Genomic DNA, 23,561 nt, shown 5'->3' with positions numbered 1-23,561 from the left:
CCTTCGGCTCAGGCGAGCTAAATTAGGTCACCATGACCTTCTTTTGAGTTAACATTATTTGAAGTCTTAAGATTCATCAACTTACAAGATTTCATGATAGTCTGTATAGTAAACAAAATATCAATTTTAAAATTAAATCTTTATATTTTTGGTCAATTTTGAAGTGACCTTGAGACCACGTCTTTTGCCCCAGGGTAATTCCCCATACAAATTTTAATCTACAGCATATCCTCATCCTTGTATGAAAGTTACGATAATCTGCCCAGTGGCTCTGGGGAAGATTTTTTAGCAACCAGTATTTTTTTTTTGTTTTTTGTTTCCTGCTTATCTCCCCTTGTTTAAGGGAAGTGAACCCTAGTTTTAGTATTTAAATGGTAGCCCTTAGGCCAAGGATACCATGTTACAAAGACAAAGATTGGCCAATGGGTTCTTGAGTTATTGCACATATTCTAAAAAGTTGAGACACACTGCACAAATGACCAAAACCTCAAATCATTGCCAAATCTGTAAAAGGGACTTAACTTCTGGTAATAGTATGAAAATCATGTAACTGTTTATTCAATTTTTTCTTCTAAAATAGGACGTGGCATTTCTTTGTTGTTTTAAAGTACATGTTTATCATATGACATTACAAACAATGTGAACGTTTAATTTCAAGGTCAAATCAATGTTCAAAGGCAACAAAGGTTTACACTACTAATAATCCAATTTATCTTTCACATGGATAATATGTGGTTGTGATCCATGAAATTCACTAACATTACTCTTCAATGATTCCACAACTGTATAAAATAGTTATTAATAATCTCTGATAAAACCAGAAGTCTCTGTTGAGACTGAGGCTCTACTGGTTTGTTCTTATAGCAAAGGAAGAGGAAAGTACTTATGCAGCTGGGAATTGAGACTTTACAACAGCAATAAATAGAATAATGATCCTTGAATATAAGTCTCTTTATGTTCTTAGTGTAGTCTACTTGCATGCCACATTATATTATACTCAGACTAAAACTGTATTTGAAGTAGCCTTTTGAGAGTATCTAACAGAAATTGCTATTTCAAGTAACCAAAGCAATAATGTTAATCAAAATCAAAAACCGATACACAGAAATATGTATCTTAGTGTACAGGTGTATTGAATCTACTTGTGTGCCAAGTTATATTGGAGTCAGACCACAAACTGTAGGAGGAGTAGCATTTTGAAAGAATTTCATAGAAAATGTTATTTTCAGTAACAACACCAACACTGTTTATCGAAATCAAAAACTGATTCACAGAATTATATGTACCTTTAAGCTTAGTGTAGTGTACTTGTGTGCCAAGTTGTATTGAAATCAGACCAAAACTGTAGGAGGAGCAGCATTTTAAAAGAATTTCACAGAAATTTCTATTTTTAGTAACCATAGTAACCACGGCAAGAATGTTCATCGAAATCAAAAACTGATGAACAGAATTATGAATCTTAGTAGTCTACTTGCGTGCCAAGTTATATTGAAATCAGAACAAACCTGTAGGAGTAACATTTTGAAAGAGTTTTCAGAGAAATTTCTATTTTTAGTAACAACATTAATCGAAATCAAAAACTGATATTCAGAATGATATACCTTAGTGCAGTCTACTTGTGTGCCAAGTTACCGGTATACTGAAATCACAGACCTGCCTACCCTTTTCATTGCAAGGGTGTAATTTCGGTAAATTTTTGGTGTAATTTCAGAGGTAAAAGCGTAATCAGTCAAGTTTTCCTATTTTGTTGTTTCATTTTAATACTTTTTTTTCTCGAAAAACAAACGAAATTGTACATTACTGAACAGAGATGGCATCCACTTTTCTTTTTCTGAATAATCTTTTGGCAATAAAGTGTTGTAAAATACCAGTATCCTATTACAAATCAACAGCACACTCTTATTGAAGCATTTGGTCAATTTGTTTCAAATAACTTGATTGAAGGCTTGCGTTTGCTTGTTTACACAAATCGTACATATAAAAAATTCTGTATTTTATTCTTTAAACACTCACATTTCTCTATCTTGTTCTAAGCAATGTTAAAATAAATTAAATTGAGCAAAGAAATGTCTGTACTCTTCGCAAAATCATTTAATAGTTAACCTAAGAAGTGCTTTCTCGTGTTCTTCCGAATCTTCGCCATACCAGATTACATTTAACTACTAGGTATATCACGCACGTTTTCCAACTGGTCCGCTATTATATACTCAGTAATTGCTTTTACGAGAACTTCACATTTAATTTCAGCAGGTGGTACTTTGACTCTAAATGTAGACGTTCATATAAAGGATTTTACATGTAAATCAAAATATCAAAAGCGTAAAATTAATACAAGTGGCGTAATAGCGTAATTTTGTGGTAAAAAGCGGAAGAATTACGCCAAAAGCGGAAGGGTAGGCAGGTCTGAAATCAGACCAAAACTGTAGGAGGAGTAGCATTTTGAAAGCATTTCTTAGAAATTTACATTTTTAGTAACAACGCCAACAACGTTCATTAAAATCAAAAAACGATAAACAGAACTAGAAAACTGACCAGTCAGCAAGGGCCCCGCCATGGGATAGAATTATAAGGGTGCAGCTTACGGAATGATTAAAAAATTTACGAAGAATAAGCAACAGCAACTGTCTTCTTAAAATTTCAAGATAATTCCTGAATATTCAAAAACCTGTAAATAATATCCTTGTATTTACATTAGGCAGTAAAGAACAACTTAACATTGAATGTATATTTAAACAATAATGAAGCTTATCTTATACAAAATGCCAGCCTTTAATGAATGCAAATATCATGAAGGCTTGACCTTAGCTTCAAACAAACAGCAGTTGCAGACAAAGGTTTTCATTAATCTTAAAGTTACAAATAAAGAAAAGCCTACTAAATTTTCTGCAGCAGGCTAGATAATTAATCCCAAGGGATTAATTGTACCTCTGTCATCATTTTCTTCTAAAGTTACAATAAGAACTTTTTCAGTATGATAGAATGGGGTTTTTATACAACTACCTTAAAAATTAATACATGTATTCTTGAATTTACATAAAAGGAAAAAAGTAAAAAAAAAAAAATTTTTTATTGAAATAAAAAACATATCTTCTTTTTATCTATTTCTTGTTTTTAAGAATTCAATGAAATCATAACTATTTTAACAAAAATAAAGTATAAACATTTTTATTTACATCCACCTTTCAGAGTGTTCATAGCATTCCAAATAGACTTAACTTCAAAACAAACTTCACTTGCAGACAGAAGTGGTAATTAATCTCAATGTGACAGATAAAGATAATGCTCTGGATTTTCTTCAGGAGGAAAGCTAATTAATCCCAAGGGACTCAAAGCAGCATTCAGTTTACAATGGGAACAACTTCAGCAGTTATCTCTCTTTGCCAATGCATTCTTATATAAAGTTAAGGAATCTACCCCACCACCCCAGCTCCAAACCAGGGGACATAGAGAAACAAACTTAGCATCAAAATATGTCTTTCTGCCTATTGAACTACCATACCAAATTTGATCTTAATTGGGCAACCACAAAAAAAGTTATTAGGAAAAAACAGAAAATTTGTGGACGGAAGAAAGACAGACGGACAGACAGAGTGATTATTATACGGCACCCGCAAATCCTTGCGGGGCCCTAATTATGTACCGTAGTGTAGTCTACTTGTATGCCAAGTTATATTGGAGTCAGACCAAAACAGTAGGAGGAGTAGCATTTTGAAAGAATTTCACAAAAATTTCTATTTTTAGTAACCATGGCAACATTGTTCATTGAAATAAAAAACCAAAATTATGTATCTTAGTGTAGTTTATTTATGTGTCAAGATATATTGAAATCAGACCAAAACTAAGGAGGAGTAGCATTCTAAAAATTGTTTAAACAAACTAAGTTCTGCATGAAATACCAAAGCAGGAACAAAGGTCATCAGATTTTGAGTTTTGATGAAAAAAAAGAAGTCAATTAAACCATTGGCACATTTAATAATTTTTTTTATAATAAACAATGTATTTTGCACAGAAATCAATACTAATGTGAATATATGCATTAAATTCCAGTAAAATAATTTTCTGTGATTTTTTACAATTATTCATGACAATTCATGACAATCTTTCATGTCTTTTCATCAAATATTTATTTACATTTTATGCAAGTAAAAAATATTCTAAGCAAAATTGCTGTAGTTATTATGATAAAAATATCTGAAACACATTTTTAATAAATAGGCTTTAAACATATCAACTAAATACAAACTTTTGATAAAGCATTTTTTTTAATATATTCATATAAACAAACACACATGATACATACACACTTCAGAGGTATAAGGTTTTATTTTCTGTCCTTACACCATGCAAAAGTCATATGTTGGATTTCATGTAATCATCTATTGGCTGATACAAATCAATTTAATTTGTGTACTGCTTATTTACAAAAAAAAAAGACCTCTCAAGTTCAAAAACATCACATATCTCACAGTGCCACAATTCTGTATCCTACATAAAAATAATGCAGTCTTTCATCTTCCACAAGAACACTGCATTCCATCTATCATTATTTTTAAATTAAATCACATGTTAAATTATTTGACAAAGAGTCTGCTTCAAAGCCTCATGCTGATATCACCACTTCAGATGACCAGTTATCAAAATCCAACAGAAAAGTCCACTTTTAAAGACATCTACATACACATCCCACATGAGGCTATAAATAATGGGTGATGAAATAAAAAAAAAATATACTAGTCTGGTTCTCTCACTCTGTATTTGATAAACTGGTTTCATCACCCTGCTATATTCCACATCTCGGTGCTCTGTCCACATGAAGTATAAACTTATCTCCTTATTCTGCTATGATGTTCCACAGTTTCTGATTAAACTGGTACTCTGTTCATTTCTGTTCTCCAACAAATGTAGAGATTTATAGTCTACAAGGACTTCCTTTATACATCCAGTAAATCCGGTGTAGTACTCCTTTGGCAGACCCAGGGGAAGTTCTGTTTTACCACCTGACAATACACATAAAAATAAAAGTTTTAACACTGATCATAGAGATGAGAAATGTTATGTTTCATTGCAAGAAATGTTATGTTTCATTGCATGACTTATAGGTATTACTAACTGTGGTATGCACATCTCTTAGCAATTTTGTTCTTTCAATTTTAGTCTTGGTAAGATGCATAGCTACTAGGGCTGGGACGATACCGAACTTAGCCTATCCGATACATATCACGATACCTTAGGTGCGATACGATATATATCACGATACATTTAAAACCAAATAAAACTAGATATTTTTTTTAGAAACATTTAATTTGGAATATTACAGATTATAAAAATAAACTAATTCAACAGAAACCCGACTTACTGCCATTGGGTTTTGTTGATTTAACATAATCCGGCGTGTCTAACACCATCCTGACGCTTGTATTTTGAATTCTGTATCACCAAGACGTTTGTACTTTATTTCTGATTGTTTAAACGTCTTGATGATACAGACTAAAGGACTAAAAAATTTCGAATTCTAAAGCCCAGACATTTCTGGAAATTAAAAAAAAGTGCGGTCAGGTATCGTGATACTAAATTAGATGAATCGATCCGTATATCGTCAAAGTGAATACTGTGATGCATCGGTGCACCGGTGGATCGTCCCAGCCCTAATAGCTACTTGAGAATCAAACTGCTGAAATAACTTTAAAGAATTCTGCCTCTAAAGAATATAGATCAGATACAGCATCAAATTTAAAGCAGTTTTAAAGTGAGCACCTCTAGATTGATGCACCACCTTTACAACTTTGGTCCAAGTGGGCTCAAAGATACTCAGAAAGTCTAACTTGCCAAGTGGAGAATGGCAAAAACACAGTAGCTACCAATTGGTAGCACCTTTGAAACTGACTACTTGGATATTATTTGTATCCCAAACTCACCAATCCACAGCCTGCCGTTGGTGTCTAACTGGTCTGCCCCTACAGATGATTGATCCACCACAGGGACTTCACCATCCACCTGTAAACTTCCCTCCCTCTCATCCCTGTAATAATAATCCCATTTAATAATATAAATTACTGATTAATTCTGATACGGCTATAAAATCTTGAAATACTGTAGATTGGCAAATAATCACGATGGTTTTAATTTCCCTATGTTCGCAATTTATCTTTTTTCCGCGAAATTAAACCCATCGTGAATGCTATTATTAGTTTTACAAATGTTTTAATTGTTATATGAAAATTTGAATAAATTTTTTGCAGCGTGAATTTAAAACCTTCGCTATAAGAACTTTTTGAAAGATCATGAAATTTTAACACCATGGAATTAAAATGATTTACAGCATATGGATAAACTCTAGTGTTTCTGATGAAGCCATGAAATCTTATTATATCTGGATAAACATCACTAATTCTGATAAGGCTATGAAATCTTATCATATCTGGATATATAAACATCACTATTTCTGATACGGCTATAAAATCTTGAAATATCTGGATAAACATCACTATTTCTGATACGGCTATAAAATCTTGAAATATCTGGATAAACATCACTATTTCTGATACGGCTATAAAATCTTGAAATATCTGGATAAACATTACTATTTCTGATACGGCTATAAAATCTTGAAATATCTGGATAAACATCACTATTTATGATACGGCTATAAAATCTTGAAATATCTGGATAAACATCACTATTTCTGATACGGCTATAAAATCTTGAAATATCTGGATAAACATCACTATTTCTGATAAGGCTATAAAATCTTGAAATATCTGGATAAACATCACTATTTCTGATACGGCTATAAAATCTTGAAATATCTGGATAAACATCACTATTTCTGATACGGCTATAAAATCTTGAAATATCTGGATAAACATCACTATTTCTGACAAGACTATGAACTCTTGGTACGTACCGTAGAGCAATGACATGATGCCACTGTCCGTCGTCCACCTTGACCGAGGACCGGATGATGTGGAGATCTCCCTCGGACTGTTTACCCAGATTGTAGCTGAGCTCCACCTGTCCCCCCACCACAGCTAGGGCCAGGTAGTCACCCAGGATGTTACTCCGTCCGTTCTGGAACAAAATGAGGCCGGTCGGGGATCTGGTCTTGAACACAATGCTGTATCTGTTCACCCTCTGGGCTGTTTGTCTGGAAAGATTTAACAGAGGCTGTTAATATCTGACTTCTTGTGTCTTCTTTAAAAAAATGTCTAAGTTTGGCCAATATAATGATTCTTTTTGACATTTCCCAAGCAATCATTAAGCTTGACCATGTTTAAGGTTATCGCGGTATAAGAAGATATATTATCAAAATAAAAATGCAATTGGCTAAAGTATCCTATGAAATATTTACCCTTCAATAAAAAGTTAACATACGACAAAGATCTGAAAGGCGGTTGTCAAACAAACAAAAGGACTTCATACTCTGTCTGTAGTCAAAATAAAGATAAAATGCATTAAGAACTCACTTCTCTGTATGAATGATAGTAATTCCTTACTGTATAGTTATTTCATTAGGATACTGTAGGAAGGTGCTGCCATCAAATGCCACGGGTAAGTCTTTGTTTTTAAGATCAGCCACTGAAAGTAATCGGTAACACACAATAAAGGACTGAACATATATATCTTGGCCCCCGAAAAATTAGCATTTTAGAATGACATTCAGATATGTTTAATTGATATTTATTTTGTAGAAGAGATTATATTAGATATATTTCCCATATATTTTTCACATTTATATGCACTAACTGGCTGTACATGATGACAGAAATAACACTTTTTTATATAATTATCTAACAAAAAAAGCCAAAAATACGTCTTTTTCTTGATGTTTTTTCTTATGGGAAACATAGAGCGCATTGTAGAATATGCATAATTTTTCTGTCAGTAATTAGTATTGAATAAATACATCTTTGGTAAAAAATGAAAGTATGTTCTAGTTTGTGCTCAATATTTTTTGGAAGAAAAACTGCTTGAAAATAAGCAGTTTTATACAAAATATGCTAAAAATTGCAGGAAAACATGAACTTTATGATGTCACATTTCTATATTAACAGCATTTTGATCAGATTGAAAATTAATAATCAAAGTCGCATGTATAGCTGTGCAAAGTAAATCTTTATACAAATTAAAAGTAAGATATTCATTTTAGGGGGCCATTTGAGACACTTACCATATATTGCTCTTTCAATATAGCAGTGGTGCTAAGGACTTTCTTTCTAGTAATCAAATATAGAAATATTTTAGAAAACCATAGGTTGACCCTTGACCTTGTGACCAGAGTAGTTTTACCCGAAGTCAAAGTCGATTGGGGTCATATTCTCCTATCTAGGGGTACCAGTTTACAACTATTATACCAGATTATACCAGATTTGATAAGTTAAGTGATTCTCCTCATTTTGTTCTTTTCTTCAATATTTTTACGATTCCTCTGTTTCGGCTCTACTTACTTTTCTCACAGCGGGCCCCGATGTACTTGGTTGGACATTTACAGTCGGCCTCATCTAGTCGTGGTACACACACTCCCCAGTTCATACAAGGGTTGACATTACACGGGGGGCCGTGGTACTCCCTGACGTTGACTGAGGACGTGGCTGATTGAATCAGATTGTCATATAGATGTCCATTAATGTAGATCTGTCAAAATTCAATGAAAAGTATAACCATGCTCTTCATTATAACAGAAAATGTGAATGTGAAATTAAATTGATGTACTGGGATTAAAGTATCAAAGATCAAAGTTTTCCTTTTGTTAATTCTGTTGTAAACAGCCTCAATACTAAGAACACACACTGACATATTATCCTTATCATTAAGGGATTGTGACTTACCTGTATACAGTGTTACAAAGACCTGGACCACAAACATAACAAATTTGAACAAATCAGGCAAATCTGAATTTGTAAAGCTTACACCATTACTATAAATAGCCCACAGCCAAGCCTTACCCTCTGTATGACTCAGGTGAAGTTTGTTGAGATTTGTGAATTGCTTGGAACACTGGTATTGAAGCCCCCTACATGCAACACACTGTTAGATCTTACCCTCTGTACAACTCCTGTGAAGTTAGCTGTGATCTGGGAGTCACTGGGAACACTGGTATTGAAGTCTCCTACATGTAACACACTGTTAGATCTTACCCTCTGTACAACTCCTGTGAAGTTAGCTGTGATCTGGGAGTCACTGGGAACACTGGTATTGAAGCCTCCTACATGTAACACACTGATAGATCTTACCCTCTGTATAACTCTGGTGAAGTTAGCTGTGATCTGGGAGTCACTTGGAACACTGGTATTGAAGCCCCCTACATGTAACACACTGTTAGTTCTTACCCTCTGTATGACTCCGGTGAAGTTAGCTGTGATCTGCGAGTCACTAGGTACACTGGTATTGAAGCCCCCTACATGGAACACACTGTTAGATCTTACCCTCTGTATTACTCCGGTGAAGTTAGCTGTGATCTGGGAGTCACTGGGAACACTGGTATTGAAGTCTCCTACATGTAACACACTGTTAGATCTTACCCTCCTACATGTAACACACTGTTAGATCTTACCCTCTGTATAACTCCTGTGCAGTTAGCTGTGATCTGGGAGTCACTGGGAACACTGGTATTGAAGCCTCCTACATGTAACACACTGTTAGATCTTACCCTCTGTATAACTCCTGTGAAGTTAGCTGAGAAGTGTCACAGGGAACACTGGTATTGAAGTCTCCTACATGTAACACACTGTTAGATCTTACCCTCTGTATAACTCCTGTGAAGTTAGCTGTGATCTGGGAGTCACTTGGAACACTGGTATTGAAGCCCCCTACATGTAACACACTGTTAGTTCTTACCCTCTGTATGACTCCGGTGAAGTTAGCTGTGATCTGCGAGTCACTAGGTACACTGGTATTGAAGCCCCCTACATGTAACACACTGTTAGATCTTACCCTCTGTATTACTCCGGTGAAGTTAGCTGTGATCTGGGAGTCACTGGGAACACTGGTATTGAAGTCTCCTACATGTAACACACTGTTAGATCTTACCCTCCTACATGTAACACACTGTTAGATCTTACCCTCTGTATAACTCCTGTGCAGTTAGCTGTGATCTGGGAGTCACTGGGAACACTGGTATTGAAGCCTCCTACATGTAACACACTGTTAGATCTTACCCTCTGTATAACTCCTGTGAAGTTAGCTGAGAAGTGTCACAGGGAACACTGGTATTGAAGTCTCCTACATGTAACGCACTGTTAGATCTTACCCTCTGTATAACTCCTGTGAAGTTCGCTGTGATCTGGGAGTCACTGGGAACACTGGTATTGAAGCCTCCTACATGTAACACACTGTTAGATCTTACCCTCTGTATAACTCCGGTGAAGTTAGCTTTGATCTGAGAGTCTCTGGGAACACTGGTATTGAAGCCTCCTACATGTAACACACTGTTAGACAAGTTCAGCTCCGTTAGAATTCCCTAAACAAAATTAAGAAGAAAAAATAACTTACACTGCATTCTCTTTGAAGAAGAAATCTGAAAATTTCAGTCAGTAAAAGGATGTTCCATTCAAATGCATTATTTTTGTTACTCTGCTTAATGCATTCAGTTTTAACATTTTAGTAAAAACAACATGTGATTGTGAAACACTATGCTCCCAATGGTAACACAGTTCTGGAGTGGGGTGATTGAAGATTGAAGTGGTATCACTTGCCATTGACTATTAAAATATTCACTTGTGACTATTACAATATTTACCTGTGACTTTTACAATATTTACCTGTGACTATTAAAATATTCACTTGTGACTATTACAATATTTACCTGTGACTTTTACAATATTCACTTGTGACTATTACAATATTTACCTGTGACTTTTACAATATTCACTTGTGACAATTATAATATTCAATTGTGACTATTAAAATATTTACAAGTGACTTTTACAATATTCACTTGTGACTATTATAATATTCACTTGTGACTCTTAAAATATTTACAAGTGACTTTAACAATATTCACTTGTGACTATTATAATATTCACTTGTGACTGTTACAATATTTACCTATGACTTTTACAATATTCACTTGTGACTATTATAATATTTACCTGTGACTTTTACAATATGCTCTTGCAACTAATACAATATTCACTTGTGACTAGTATTTACCTGTGACATTCCTGTATAAGTACGGTCACTATCTACTTGTAGAGTCCCAGTTCTGTCACTTTTCTGCATCAACACATCATGCCATTTGTTCAGTTTGATTGTCTTTGTACTCCTACAAGAAAAGGACTCAATGAGGAACAGATTTCTCCAACAGGTGCCCTCAATTCTTGCAATATATATTAATGAGAACAAAAGCAAGTGGATATATATATCAATAAAGTGAATCAGTCTTCACAAAACTCAGTGATCTAAAGACTGAGCCCAGTGAAAGTCTGGTCAGCAAAAATCAAATGGGATTGTAGATTCTCAGTCATAAATAGTCAAAAATTCATGATTTGTCTTTAAAAATTGGAGACTGAGCAGTTCAATGGAAAAGCTCATTAAGACGTAAATAAATGTCCCCACAAACCACCATCCTATTCACCTGATTACAACTGTTCCTGTGCCGACGTTAAATCGGAACTCCAGCTGTCTATCAATGATGTTCAGAGAAATGTAATCACCAAGTCCTTGTGGATACTGACTAGCATACAGCAGCACACCTGTAATTATTACGCACAGGTGAAAATCCTCAGTATACATTTATAACACTCATTCTGAGAGAGAGCAAACTTTTTTGCAATTAAGACTTATTTCGAATTCTTGAATCCGGGTCATTTCTCCCCAGTACCTGCTCCGCCTAGGTCATTTCCGCCCAGGTCATCTCTCTCCTGGGTCATTTCTCTCCATTACCCAGGTCATTTCTCTCCACAAACTAGGTCATTTCACTCCAACACAAAAATTATAGTGTAATAAGTTTAATTTTTTTTTGTTAATTACCACGCTGAATTTAACGCCAACTTTATTTGTTTTATTTCATCTTATTTATCTATTTATTAATTCACACATGTATTTTTTATTTATTTATGACTTCACGCACTTATTGTTTATTTTATTCATGATTTAAACATTTATGCATTCACTCATTTATTTGAATAATTATTTTTTTTAGAAGTCCTTTATAATTTAATTCATTCCTTTATTTATTAATTTTTTGTATTAATTAATCAAAAATCAATTTATACAATCTTGAACTAGCTTTTGAAAAGGACAGAAGCACATGATTATTTATTTTTATTCATTAATTCTAAGACTTACTGTCTTTCTTTCTAATGGAATTAGCTGCAGAACTGTAGCTCTCTGAAAAATATGTTTTGACAGTGCGGTCTGTCAAAAAAAAAAAAAAAAAAAAAAAAATCGGAGAGCTACAGTTCTGCAGCTATAATGCGATAATAGAAATATTTTATTTCAATCTTCTTTCTTTAACAATTAAATTCATTATCAATTAGACCTCAAGTGAATTTGTTTATTGTCCTGTCATCTGTCTTTTATGGTCTTCATCGGGAATAAATAAATAATTGTTAGAATTTGTAATTGCTGTCTTGCGGTTTTATGGTACCCTACAAGGTGTTTTTTTTTTATCATCATGCTGGGTGCATAATTATGTTTATCCGTAAATTGTCGATTTCACAAATTGACAATACAGTATCTCCTTAGTCTTTAGACAAAAAATGTCAACTTGTACAAAGATGTGTTCAGCCAGATTATTATATAAATAAGAATTTTGTTCCCACTTTTTAGCTCACCTGAGCCGAAGGCTCAAGTGAGCTTTTCTGATCACATTTTGTCCGGCGTCCGTCTGTCCGTCTGTCTGCCTGTCCGTCTGTCTGTCTGTAAACTTTTCACATTTTCGACTTCTTCTCAAGAACTGCTGGGCCAATTTTAACCAAACTTGCCACAAAGTATCCTTGGGTGAAGGGGATTCAAGTTTGTTCAAATGAAGGGCCACGCCCTTATTCAAGGGGAGATAATTGGGAATTAATGAAAATTTAGTGGTATATTTTAAAAATCTTCTTCTCAAGAACCACTGTGCCAGGAAAGATGAAACTTATGGGGAAACATCCTCAGGTAGTGTAGATTCAAGTTTGTTCAAATCATGACCCCCGGGGGTAGGGCGGGGCCAAAATGGCCGACCAAAGTTTTACATAGAAATATATAGGAAAATTCTTTAAAAATCTTCTTCTCAAGAATGACAAAGCCATAATTCATCATATTTATATGGGAGCATGCTCATGTAGTGTAGATTCAAGTTTGTTCAAATCATGACCCCACGGGTAAGGGCGGGGCCAAAATGGCCGACCAAAGATTTACATAGAAATATATAGGAAAATTCTTTAAAAATCTTCTTCTCAAGAATGAGTCAAAGCCATAATTCATCATATTTATATGGAAACATGCTCAGGTAGTGTAGATTCAAGTTTGTTCAAATCATGACCCCCGGGGGTAGGGCGGGGCCAAAATGGCCGACCAAAGTTTTACATAGAAATATATAGGAAAATTCTTTAAAAATCTTCTTCTCAAGAATGACAAAGCCATAATTCATCATATTTCTATGGAAGCATGCTCAGGTAGTGTAGATTCAAGTTTGTTCAAATCATGACCCACGGGGGTAGGGCGGGGCCAAAATGGCCGACCAAGTTTTTACATAGAAATATATAAGAAAATTCTTTAAAAATCTTCTTCTCAAAAATGACAAAGGCATAATTCATCATATTTATATGGGAGCATGCTCAGGTAGTGTAGATTCAAGTTTGTTCAAATCATGACCCCGGGGGGTAGGGCGGGACCAAAATGGCCGACCAAAGTTTTACATAGAAATATATAGGAAAATTCTTTAAAAATCTTCTTCTCAAGAATGACAAAGCCATAATTCATCATATTTCTATGGAAGCATGCTCAGGTAGTGTAGATTCAAGTTTGTTCAAATCATGACCCACGGGGGTAGGGCGGGGCCAAAATGGCCGACCAAGTTTTTACATAGAAATATATAAGAAAATTCTTTAAAAATCTTCTTCTCAAAAATGACAAAGGCATAATTCATCATATTTATATGGGAGCATGCTCAGGTAGTGTAGATTCAAGTTTGTTCAAATCATGACCCCGGGGGGTAGGGCGGGACCAAAATGGCCGACCAATGTTTTACATAGAAATATATAGGAAAATTCTTTAAAAATCTTCTTCTCAAGAATGACAAAGCCATTATTCATCATATATATATGGAAGCATGCTCAGGTAGTGTAGATTCAAGTTTGTTCAAATCATGACCCCCGGGGGTAAGGCGGGGCCAAAATGGCCGACCAACGTTTTACATAGAGATATATAGGAAAATTTAATTCTTTAAAAATCTTCTTCTCAAGAATGACAAAGCCATTATTCATCATATTTATATGGAAGCATGTTCAGGTAGTGTAGATTCAATTTTGTTCAAATCATGACACCCGGGGGTAGGGCGGGGCCAAAATGGCCGACCAAAGTTTAACATAGAAATATATAGGAAAATTCTTTAAAAATCTTCTTCTCAATCATTTTCTAAAAAATAGCAAATCCATGATTGGTCATGGGTAAGGGCGAAACGATTACACGTGTAAACGGCGACGTTTCGATTATATGCTCTAAACGTTTACAGTTTGAGTAAACGTTTACACGAAGGTCATTATCAATGTCTATCAGAAATAAAGTTTAACACAAAAAAAATTGTTTTATTTCATAATTTACAAAAGAAACACCGTCTTTGGCCATTTGATAAGCAACAATCTAAACCGGAAACATACTGAATGAAAATATCCAAAACCCGATACGGGCTAACATAATTAATTCCGATTTCCGAGTTGCTAATACTAGCGATGTTTTACGACACTTGAAATATAAAACTTGATATATTTTGATTAAATAAATATAATACATTTTTCACAAGTCTTTGAAAAGTTTCAATACATTCAGCAGGTCCTGTTTTACTTTTTTCGAGATTAAAAGATCCATCTTTACAATTATTTTTTCTACGTCCGGTAACCAAATAAACCAAGCAGTTGGGTGACAAGGTCGTAAGTGAATGAATTTAATGCGCCTCAAATTCTTACGGTTAAATCACAATGACCAACAATAAATTTGTAATAACAGCTTATACTTATATTAAAGTGAAAGAATTGATTATTAAATTCGAGTTTCATGAATGAGTAGCCATAAAAATCCAACATAGAATATTTCCCGTTTAAGGATGTACAACACACCTACCCAAAAAAATTCCTGTCGTTTAATATTCGTTATTTTTATATATTTAGTACATGACTATATCTACTGCATGTATGCATATTTTGGACAAAATCGTTCAAGTGGTTTTTGGACAGGAATTTCCGAAAGTTACCCCCTTTAGTTGTTTACAAGGAGAGAAAAAATTTAATCAATCAACTACTTAAACCTTGATTTTCAATAAAACCAGATTAGATATAAATGTCAAATTTCATTGATTTATTCCTTTAACCATTTAACACAAAAACATAGTCATCTTTTTGATATACATATCATCAAAATAATTTTTAAAGACCTTAAACTGAAAAACTATGAATTTTCTAAGCCTTGAAAATTGCGTATTTTTCAAATAAAAAAAATTTTTGTGAAAAAACCTGTCGTTTAATTTTGGTAAAAAACTTTCTTTAGGTAGCTGGTAGTAAAAATAATCTTCATAAATTTTTGTATAATTTTTGTTCGACCAGTTTTGATTTTATAGCGGAAAATTACCCCCTCCCCCTTTCTCAATAAATCACGTTCCCGCGCGTCTTTCAGACGGGGGTCGATCACTTTGTTATATGAATCTACTAATGAACATTAAAAAACCAGAAGTCTCTGTCGAGACTGAAGCTCTACTGGTTTGAACTTATAGCAAAGGAAGGGAAGAGTACTTAAGCAGCTCGGATTTGAAACTTTACAACAGCAATATATAGAATAATGATCATTGATAAAGTCTCTTTATGTTCTTAGTGTAGTCTACTTGTGTGCCAAGTTATATTGAAATCAGACCAAAACTGTAGGAGGAGTAGCATTTTGAAACAATTTTACAGACATTTCAATTTTTAGTAACCACGGCAACACGGTTCATCAAAATTAAAATTTGATACACAGAATTATGTATCTTAGTGTATTCTACTTGTGTGCCAAGTTATATTGAAATCAGACCAAAACTGTAGGGGGAGTAGCATTTTGAAACAATTTTACAGATATTTCTATTTTTAGTAACCACGGCAACACCTTTCATCTAAATCAAAAACCAATACACAGAATTATGTATCTTAGTGTATTCTACTTGTGTGCCAAGTTATACTGAAATCAGACCAAAACTGTAGGAGGAGTAGCATTTTGAAAGAATTTCACAGAAATTTCTATTTTTAGTAACCACGGCAACACCGTTCATCGAAATCAAAAACCGATATATAGAATTATGTATCTTAGTGTAGTCTACTTGTGTGCCAAGTTATACTGAAATCAGACCAAAACTGTAGGAGAAGTAGCATTTTGAAAGAATTTCACAGAAATTTCTATTTTTAGTAACCGCGGCAACACCGTTCATCGAAATCAAAAACCGATACACAGAATTATGTATCTTAGTGTAGTCTACTTGTGTGCCAAGTTATACTGAAATCAGACCAAAACTGTAGGAGGAGTAGCATTTTGAAAGAATTTCACAGAAATTTCTATTTTTAGTAACCACGGCAACACCGTTCATCGAAATCAAAAACCGATACACAGAATTATGTATCTTAGTGTAGTCTACTTGTGTGCCAAGTTATATTGAAATTAGACCAAAACTGTAGGAGGAGTAGCATTTTGAAAAATTGTTTACAGACAGACGGACAGACAGACAGACAGACGGACGGACGCATTACTATCGCATAAGCTCTTCTGGTCTCTGACCAGTAGAGCTAAAAAATCAAATTGGAATATTGCTTTTGCTTCACAAATATATTAACTTACAAATTCAAAAGTTCATATATGTAAAGCGTATTTAAATGTAGATTTTTAGGCAATTTTTGAATACCCCTATCACCCCCACCCCTTCCTTTTTTGCGTCGCAGACCATTTAGCGTTTGACGAAACGTCGTTTACAGTGCAAATATACTGGTATTTCGTCAAGAATCCTGGAGTTATGCATTAGTTTTTAAATTCATGAATGCAGAATAAATATTGACTACTCTTTTTATATGTATCAGAAAAAAATTACTGAAAGATTTTAGTGTGTAGTCCATATACGTATGCGTTATGCATTCCATATCACATCAAACCTGGATACGAATTCAAGTTTTGTTGAACTTGAATATGTTGATTTTTAATTTTATTTCTTTAATTCTATTCATTATAAAAATGGTGTATGTTCAACTCTTCTGTGATATAAATGGAATAATTGTAGTTTCTTTCATGTCATTATTTCAAACGAGACAGTATGTGGCCGTGGGGATACATCGACATTTGCATTAGATGTACATACACCCCTCATGATATTGTACGCATTTCTTTCAATGTCGTCGCTTCTAAAGTTAAAATGAAAATTCCGTATTCGTCCACATTAACTTCAAAATATCAAACATTAAACTCTTCATCTATTTCATTTTATATCAAATCCCACATTGATATTTTTCAAAATCTTATAGGCTACGTTTTGTTTTGATTCGAGGAAATGCGAACCGACATATTGTTGACAGAAAGTCAAAGTTACGATTTGCTGCAAAAGAATATTCATAAATGCAGATAATGTAAGTACAAGTGAACAATTCTTTTCAATTCTATACTTACATTGTGTATATGAGGTCTATAGTATTCAATTGTCGGATTTATCAGGTCTTACTGTAAATGTATCTGATTCTGTGGAAAACCGTGAAAAAAGGGAGGAAAATAAACATCTCCTACATTTTCAGAGTTGTTCCTCTTTGAACAGTAAGGGTCTGAGAACAACATCGATTTTACATTGTAAAAAGTTTATTGTTTATTCATTGTTGTTTTATTCAAATAAAGAAGAAAAACAATATTTATATCGTGTATGCACAAAATGTAATGAAGACCATTAATCGGAATGTTATATAACCAATTGTACATAATGAGAATTTCGGCAATGTAAAATAAAATTTTCAGAATAAAAAAAAATGCTGCGCTTTGATCAAAATTACAATTTATTGTATATCAAATGAAATGAAATAAACATTAACGCATGGTATTTTTATGTCTTGCTTTTTACGGATTTTAATCGGGTTAATTAAAAAAAATACTTATTGATTGAGTATGGTACGCACAATCACAGCCAAGCCCCATATCCCAATTTTCTTTCATGATTGATATACATCGGGATCGTTTTACTCGTCGTTTTGACGCTTTATTTTTGACGTTAAACTTGACGTCACGTCAAACGTTCAATTGAAATCGCAAGAGTTATCTCCCCCAGTGTGTTGTACATCTTTAAACGGTACCGTTTCGTTTACTGCTATCCGTTTAAACGTTTACAAAATTCAGTAAACGTTTCACCCTTAGTCATGGGACTACTTTTGGATTTAAACTTTACAATAAAAAGCCATTTTATACTAGTCCTACCCTTGGTGCTCAGGTGAGCGATGTGGCCCATGGGCCTCTTGTTATTACATTGAATACAAACTCATTTACATGTACTGTAATACTTCCTAGCGATCACAATTTTTAGGCAAGATGACTAATCCTAAATGTATGCATTTTCACAGTCAAGTAAATTTTAACTTTTTAGATTTCATTTTTTCCCCAAATTACACGTTTTCTCTGTTCAACAGTGGAAGCCCCCCCCCCCCAACATTAACATGTTTATTGAAAGAACGTAAAATTAATGTACTGATGCATGGATTTTTAATTTAAAATGTCCCGATTGTTACAAACATTTTTCTGCATTATTTTCTCTTGCGTAAATATGTATGTGCATACATGTAAAAGACCTCATGAATGTCTCCTTGATAAGAAAACGGAAGTATTGATCAGTCGAAAGATCATTCTAGCTAACATGAGATCGAGTCATATGTCTTTGCCCTTTCAAAAAGCTAGTTCAAGTTTGTGTTAATTATAGTTGGAATATTTTTGTTTGTACTTAAAATTTATAATCTCTGGTATAACAATGAAAACTGGACGCCATGGATAAAATCCTTTTCGATGTCTTATAATGAAGGAAATGGAATGCAACCATGATTATAACAATTATTTAGTGGTATCTGCATTTAAAGAAGACAAAAATCTTGTATCTAAAATATCTTGGCAAAAGAAACTGTCTTCATTACTACAAAAATTAAATATTAGTTCTTTGGAAATATCTCACATAACTTTGAAAAACAAATTACAAGAGCATTACCAAAACAAGATATATGAACAACTGGAAAAAGTTAGCAAATCAGACTCTGGAAAGTTAGCATTTTATAGCAAAATTGTGAATCAAGATGAATACAAACTGCAAAGTTATTTAAAACTACCCCTGAAGAAAAGTTGTAGATCTTTATTAACAAAATTAAGGATCAGTGCCCATCCACTATATATTGAAACGGGTAGATACTGTAAACCCCCTATTCCTAGAGAAAAACGTTTATGTTACTCATGTAAATTGTTTGTTGAAGACGAAAAACATTTTGTTCTTTATTGTCCAAAGTATGATCAATATAGATGCAATTATAATGATATATTTAATGTAAACACATATACTAGTGATAACCCCATTAGAAAAATTGTCAATCCTACAAATATTTCAACTGCTAGAAGGATATGTTGTTTCTTGAAAAAGTGCTTTGACATCAGAAAAGAAAGTCAAAAATGAATATTAATATTGAGAAATACACAATTTTGTTCACCTCATATTTCTCACTTTGTATATGCTTGTATTAATTGTGTTAATTTATGTTATGTTATTCATGTTCATGACTGTATGCCGACATGGTAATTGTCAATAAAGTGAATTGAATTGAATATAATTCATTTTTAAGAGATATTTTTTTTCCTTTGTTTCATTCCCATTAATTCATGTGGTTTGGCTACTTTGTTAATCTTGTGTACCTTGAAAATATTGCATTTTAGGTTTTTTCATATTTATAGCATTTTTACGTCATTATTTTCTTCGCGTTCTTATTATTTATAGGTTTATAATATACAATTATTCAAAATAAATATTGGTAAATATTTACATACTTTTACCTGTGTATCTGATTTCATAATATATATTTTGAAGTATCCTTTGTTTTCTAAAAATTATCTATTTTTTAGCTGCAGAACTGTAGTTTTCCTAAAAGAAAATGTATTGAACCGGTCTGTCAATATATTTCTTTTCGGAGACCGAGCTACAGTTCTGCAGTTATTATTTTATGTCATGTCTATTTTCTCCTTTTTTTCTCCTAAGATCAAAATTGACATATTATAATTTAAAACTGTTTTATTTTTTATTCCAAAATTTTCGCCAAACAAAATCAATCAATAAAAGCAATTTTTTTTTGTATTATTTTTCCAAGATTCGAGTTTGATCAGTATCTAGTATATAATATTCAGATTATAGACAAAACTTCATCATCGGCTATGGTAAAACTTAATTATTTTTAACAAATTAATTTATTTTAATTGAGTTTAAAATTTCTTTCAAAATTATTACCCTTAACAGAGGAGGCCTCCACGTAGCAAGGGCTGGACAATGGTATCAATTTATTTTCATTAATATCAAATATTAAATTTTCCCTTGTAAATAAAATTACGACACATTCTCTTGTTTGAAATTTATTGGTCATAAATTGATAAAATTAATTCATTTTACGAGACAAAAGTTAATAACACAAGAATGGAAATGTAAATAATTATATAAGACCAAATTAAAAATGGGGTGAAATGACCCAGGTAGGAGAGAGAAATGACCTACCGTGAAATGACCTACCGTGAAATGGTGGGAGAGAGAAATAACCTGGGAGAGAAAAATTTTTAGAGAGAAATGACCTGACACCCTTATTTCACCAACTTTTACCTTTTATTCTGTGACATGTTAACTTCCCTTACCGTTGGGTTTTGCTGATTTGAACCAGATTCTGATCGACACTGAATGACTTCCAACTTCTCCGAGAGGAAGGTTTATCAGAGACGACCCATTAAACTCTGGAACAGCTATCCTCTCCAGTTTCTCTGTATTGTTATAATCATGATATTGAGCTTGAGCTTACAAAAATTGTAATATGTACTTTTATAAAACAAGAAGACAGTACACTACAATACTTTAATGGTAGTTCTGAAAGAGTAGGACTCCCTTTAAGTAAATACTGTATGTCTGTCTCTCAAATGTGGACTAGTTAATCTAAGTACAAAATATTACTACAGTGATTTAAGATGTCAATGTATCTCACCGTTTTCACAGAACTGCCCCTCCATGTTAGCTGGACACTGACATTCGAATCCTCCGTCCTCTGTCACAACACATGTAGATCCCTCCTTACACATTGCTCTCAGGCACGGATCTAATGCCACCTCACAAAAATCACCTACAAATATACAATTCACACATAACAGACTCAGGCACGGATCTTATGCCACCTCACAAAAGTCACCTATAAAAAAAACAGTTCTAACAAATCAACCTCAGGCACAGATCTAAGGCCACCTCATAGAAATCACCTAAAACTAGAGATACTGTGAGCAATGAGCTCACTAATAAATGATACCCCCCCAACTCCCATATGAATATAATGGTTGTGGGAAACCCAAAATATGTGTTGGATCAAAAAGTAAAATAGGAGCTGCACAATGTTATTATGTTATAAAGATTCTGTGAAAGTCTCATCTAATTTCATTTAGTGTTATGAAAGGAGTTGCAGATAAGAGATGGGTACCCCAAACAAGGATGGATGTACAAACGGACATCCCGATTACTATATACCCTCCCACTTTTCAAGCGGAGGGTATAATAAACAGGAACTGTTCTAACATTTCAATCTCAGGCACGGATTTCATGCGATCTCACAAAAGAATCACCTATAATTTTACAATTCTCTTATATGAATTTCAGTCAAAAAGCTAACATCACCTCACAAATTCACATAAAAATAAATAATTTCAACATATCCATGTAAAGTTTTGATCTAATGCCACCTCAGAAATATCACCTGTTGTTACACATCAGTTTACAGCATAGACTCAATGCCACCTCAAAAATAGGTTTGAAAGAGCAAGAGCCATCTTATGCATAAAATGGCCCTGTACTTATATCAATTAATTGACTATCACCCTCTTTCCATTTTCATATATAGAAATAAAAAAGACACTTGGTGCTTTCATGTTCTATAATGAAATTTTGATTTGAGAATCCAAATATTTGAAAACAGGTTTGAAAAATTGCAAAGTTCTTGAAATTTGCAGAAAATATCCATTTTTGACTACCTTCAACAAAGAATTAAAATATGAGCACAGCCCACGATCCAAAAAATAAAACATGTTATTTGATCATCAGAAATAGACCTTTCAATATGTATTGGCATATTTTGGATCAGAGGTTGTGCTCTATATGAAATATTGAAAAAACGCTTCAACTTTAGGTCATTTTCAAAGGAATTTACAGGATATGAGGAAAATGACGCATTTTATGACGTCATAATGCATTGACTAGATGTGAAATTACGTCACAATTAATAGATAGGTGGTCACTAACAGTCCAAGTGATAAATACTGCATTTGCAACCTAAACTGAGCGGTTTTGAATTTTTAGAAATTCTCAGGGCCAAATAAAGCCCAAAGTGGCTCTACCTCTTTACTTTTAACTGCTAACTGATCTTGCAAGAGCATTCTAACATTCATGCAATTTTATTGAATGTTCTTCTCTATTACTAAAACTTGATTCATTAACATAGAATTCTAATTATTATCTATATGGGACTCCTCTCTAATACTGAATTCTATGAATGTACCTGTAAATCCAGGTTCACATTCACAATGGAAGACTTCCTTATCGGCCATGAAGCAGGATCCCCCGTTATGACAGGGGAGGGAACTACAGGGGTTGCTGCCACACTCCCACACGTCCAATCCCGAGACTAGATCCCCGCTCCTGGAGGGATAGCTCAGGCTGTAGGTATAGGGGGACATGGTGCTCCCTGCAGCGAAGGAGTCGATACAACCTGCCAGGCCGACCTGTAGACCCAGCAGTTTCTTGGCCCTATAAATATATCAGATGTAAACAGCTAGTGGTACAAACTGTAATTTTATCCAAAACAGCGAAATGAAGCGACATTTATATTTTTTCAATAACTCAGTCCCTTACCCTTTAGCTTCATCAGGAATGTTCCCCAGGTAGAGGAAATCCCCAAGGTCAAGAGAGGTCAGTGCCCCTTCACTCTCCCCCTGTAGGACTGGACTGTTGTCCACCTGTAACTGACCAGACTTGCCCACTCTGTTGACCACGACTTTGTGGTACACATTTCTCTTCAGCTGGTCTCGACTTCGGATCAGAGCTAGACCACTCCCCAAGTCATACCTAAAGTATACACAAATCATAAGTACCCATAAAACAAAATAATACCTATTAAAAG

General features: G+C 33.9%; 1 protein-coding gene across 1 annotated transcript in view; it reads right to left on the bottom strand.

Moving 5' to 3' along the window:
- Positions 1 to 4,564: 4,564 nt before the first annotated feature.
- The window catches only part of LOC134272320 (agrin-like), a 103,173-nt gene continuing 84,176 nt past the window's right edge, over positions 4,565 to 23,561 (bottom strand). The window contains exons 25-36 of the mRNA XM_062754566.1: positions 23,294 to 23,506; positions 22,941 to 23,188; positions 21,387 to 21,521; positions 21,046 to 21,168; positions 11,573 to 11,690; positions 11,149 to 11,260; positions 10,343 to 10,456; positions 8,445 to 8,631; positions 7,494 to 7,575; positions 6,905 to 7,144; positions 5,916 to 6,019; positions 4,565 to 4,997 (exon numbers count right to left, since the gene is read on the bottom strand). Of these exons, the coding sequence (XP_062610550.1) occupies positions 4,840 to 4,997; positions 5,916 to 6,019; positions 6,905 to 7,144; positions 7,494 to 7,575; positions 8,445 to 8,631; positions 10,343 to 10,456; positions 11,149 to 11,260; positions 11,573 to 11,690; positions 21,046 to 21,168; positions 21,387 to 21,521; positions 22,941 to 23,188; positions 23,294 to 23,506 (1,834 nt within the window). The 3' untranslated portion in view covers positions 4,565 to 4,839. The remainder of the gene's footprint in view (positions 4,998 to 5,915; positions 6,020 to 6,904; positions 7,145 to 7,493; positions 7,576 to 8,444; positions 8,632 to 10,342; positions 10,457 to 11,148; positions 11,261 to 11,572; positions 11,691 to 21,045; positions 21,169 to 21,386; positions 21,522 to 22,940; positions 23,189 to 23,293; positions 23,507 to 23,561) is intronic.

The sequence above is a fragment of the Saccostrea cucullata genome, unplaced genomic scaffold, assembly GCF_032062105.1.
Source record: "Saccostrea cucullata isolate Sc308-1 unplaced genomic scaffold, CSIRO_AGI_Scuc_v1 ctg922, whole genome shotgun sequence".
Classification (NCBI taxonomy): domain Eukaryota; kingdom Metazoa; phylum Mollusca; class Bivalvia; order Ostreida; family Ostreidae; genus Saccostrea; species Saccostrea cuccullata.
Note: the sequence above shows the minus strand (reverse complement) of the source record. Positions and strands in the feature narration are given on the sequence as shown.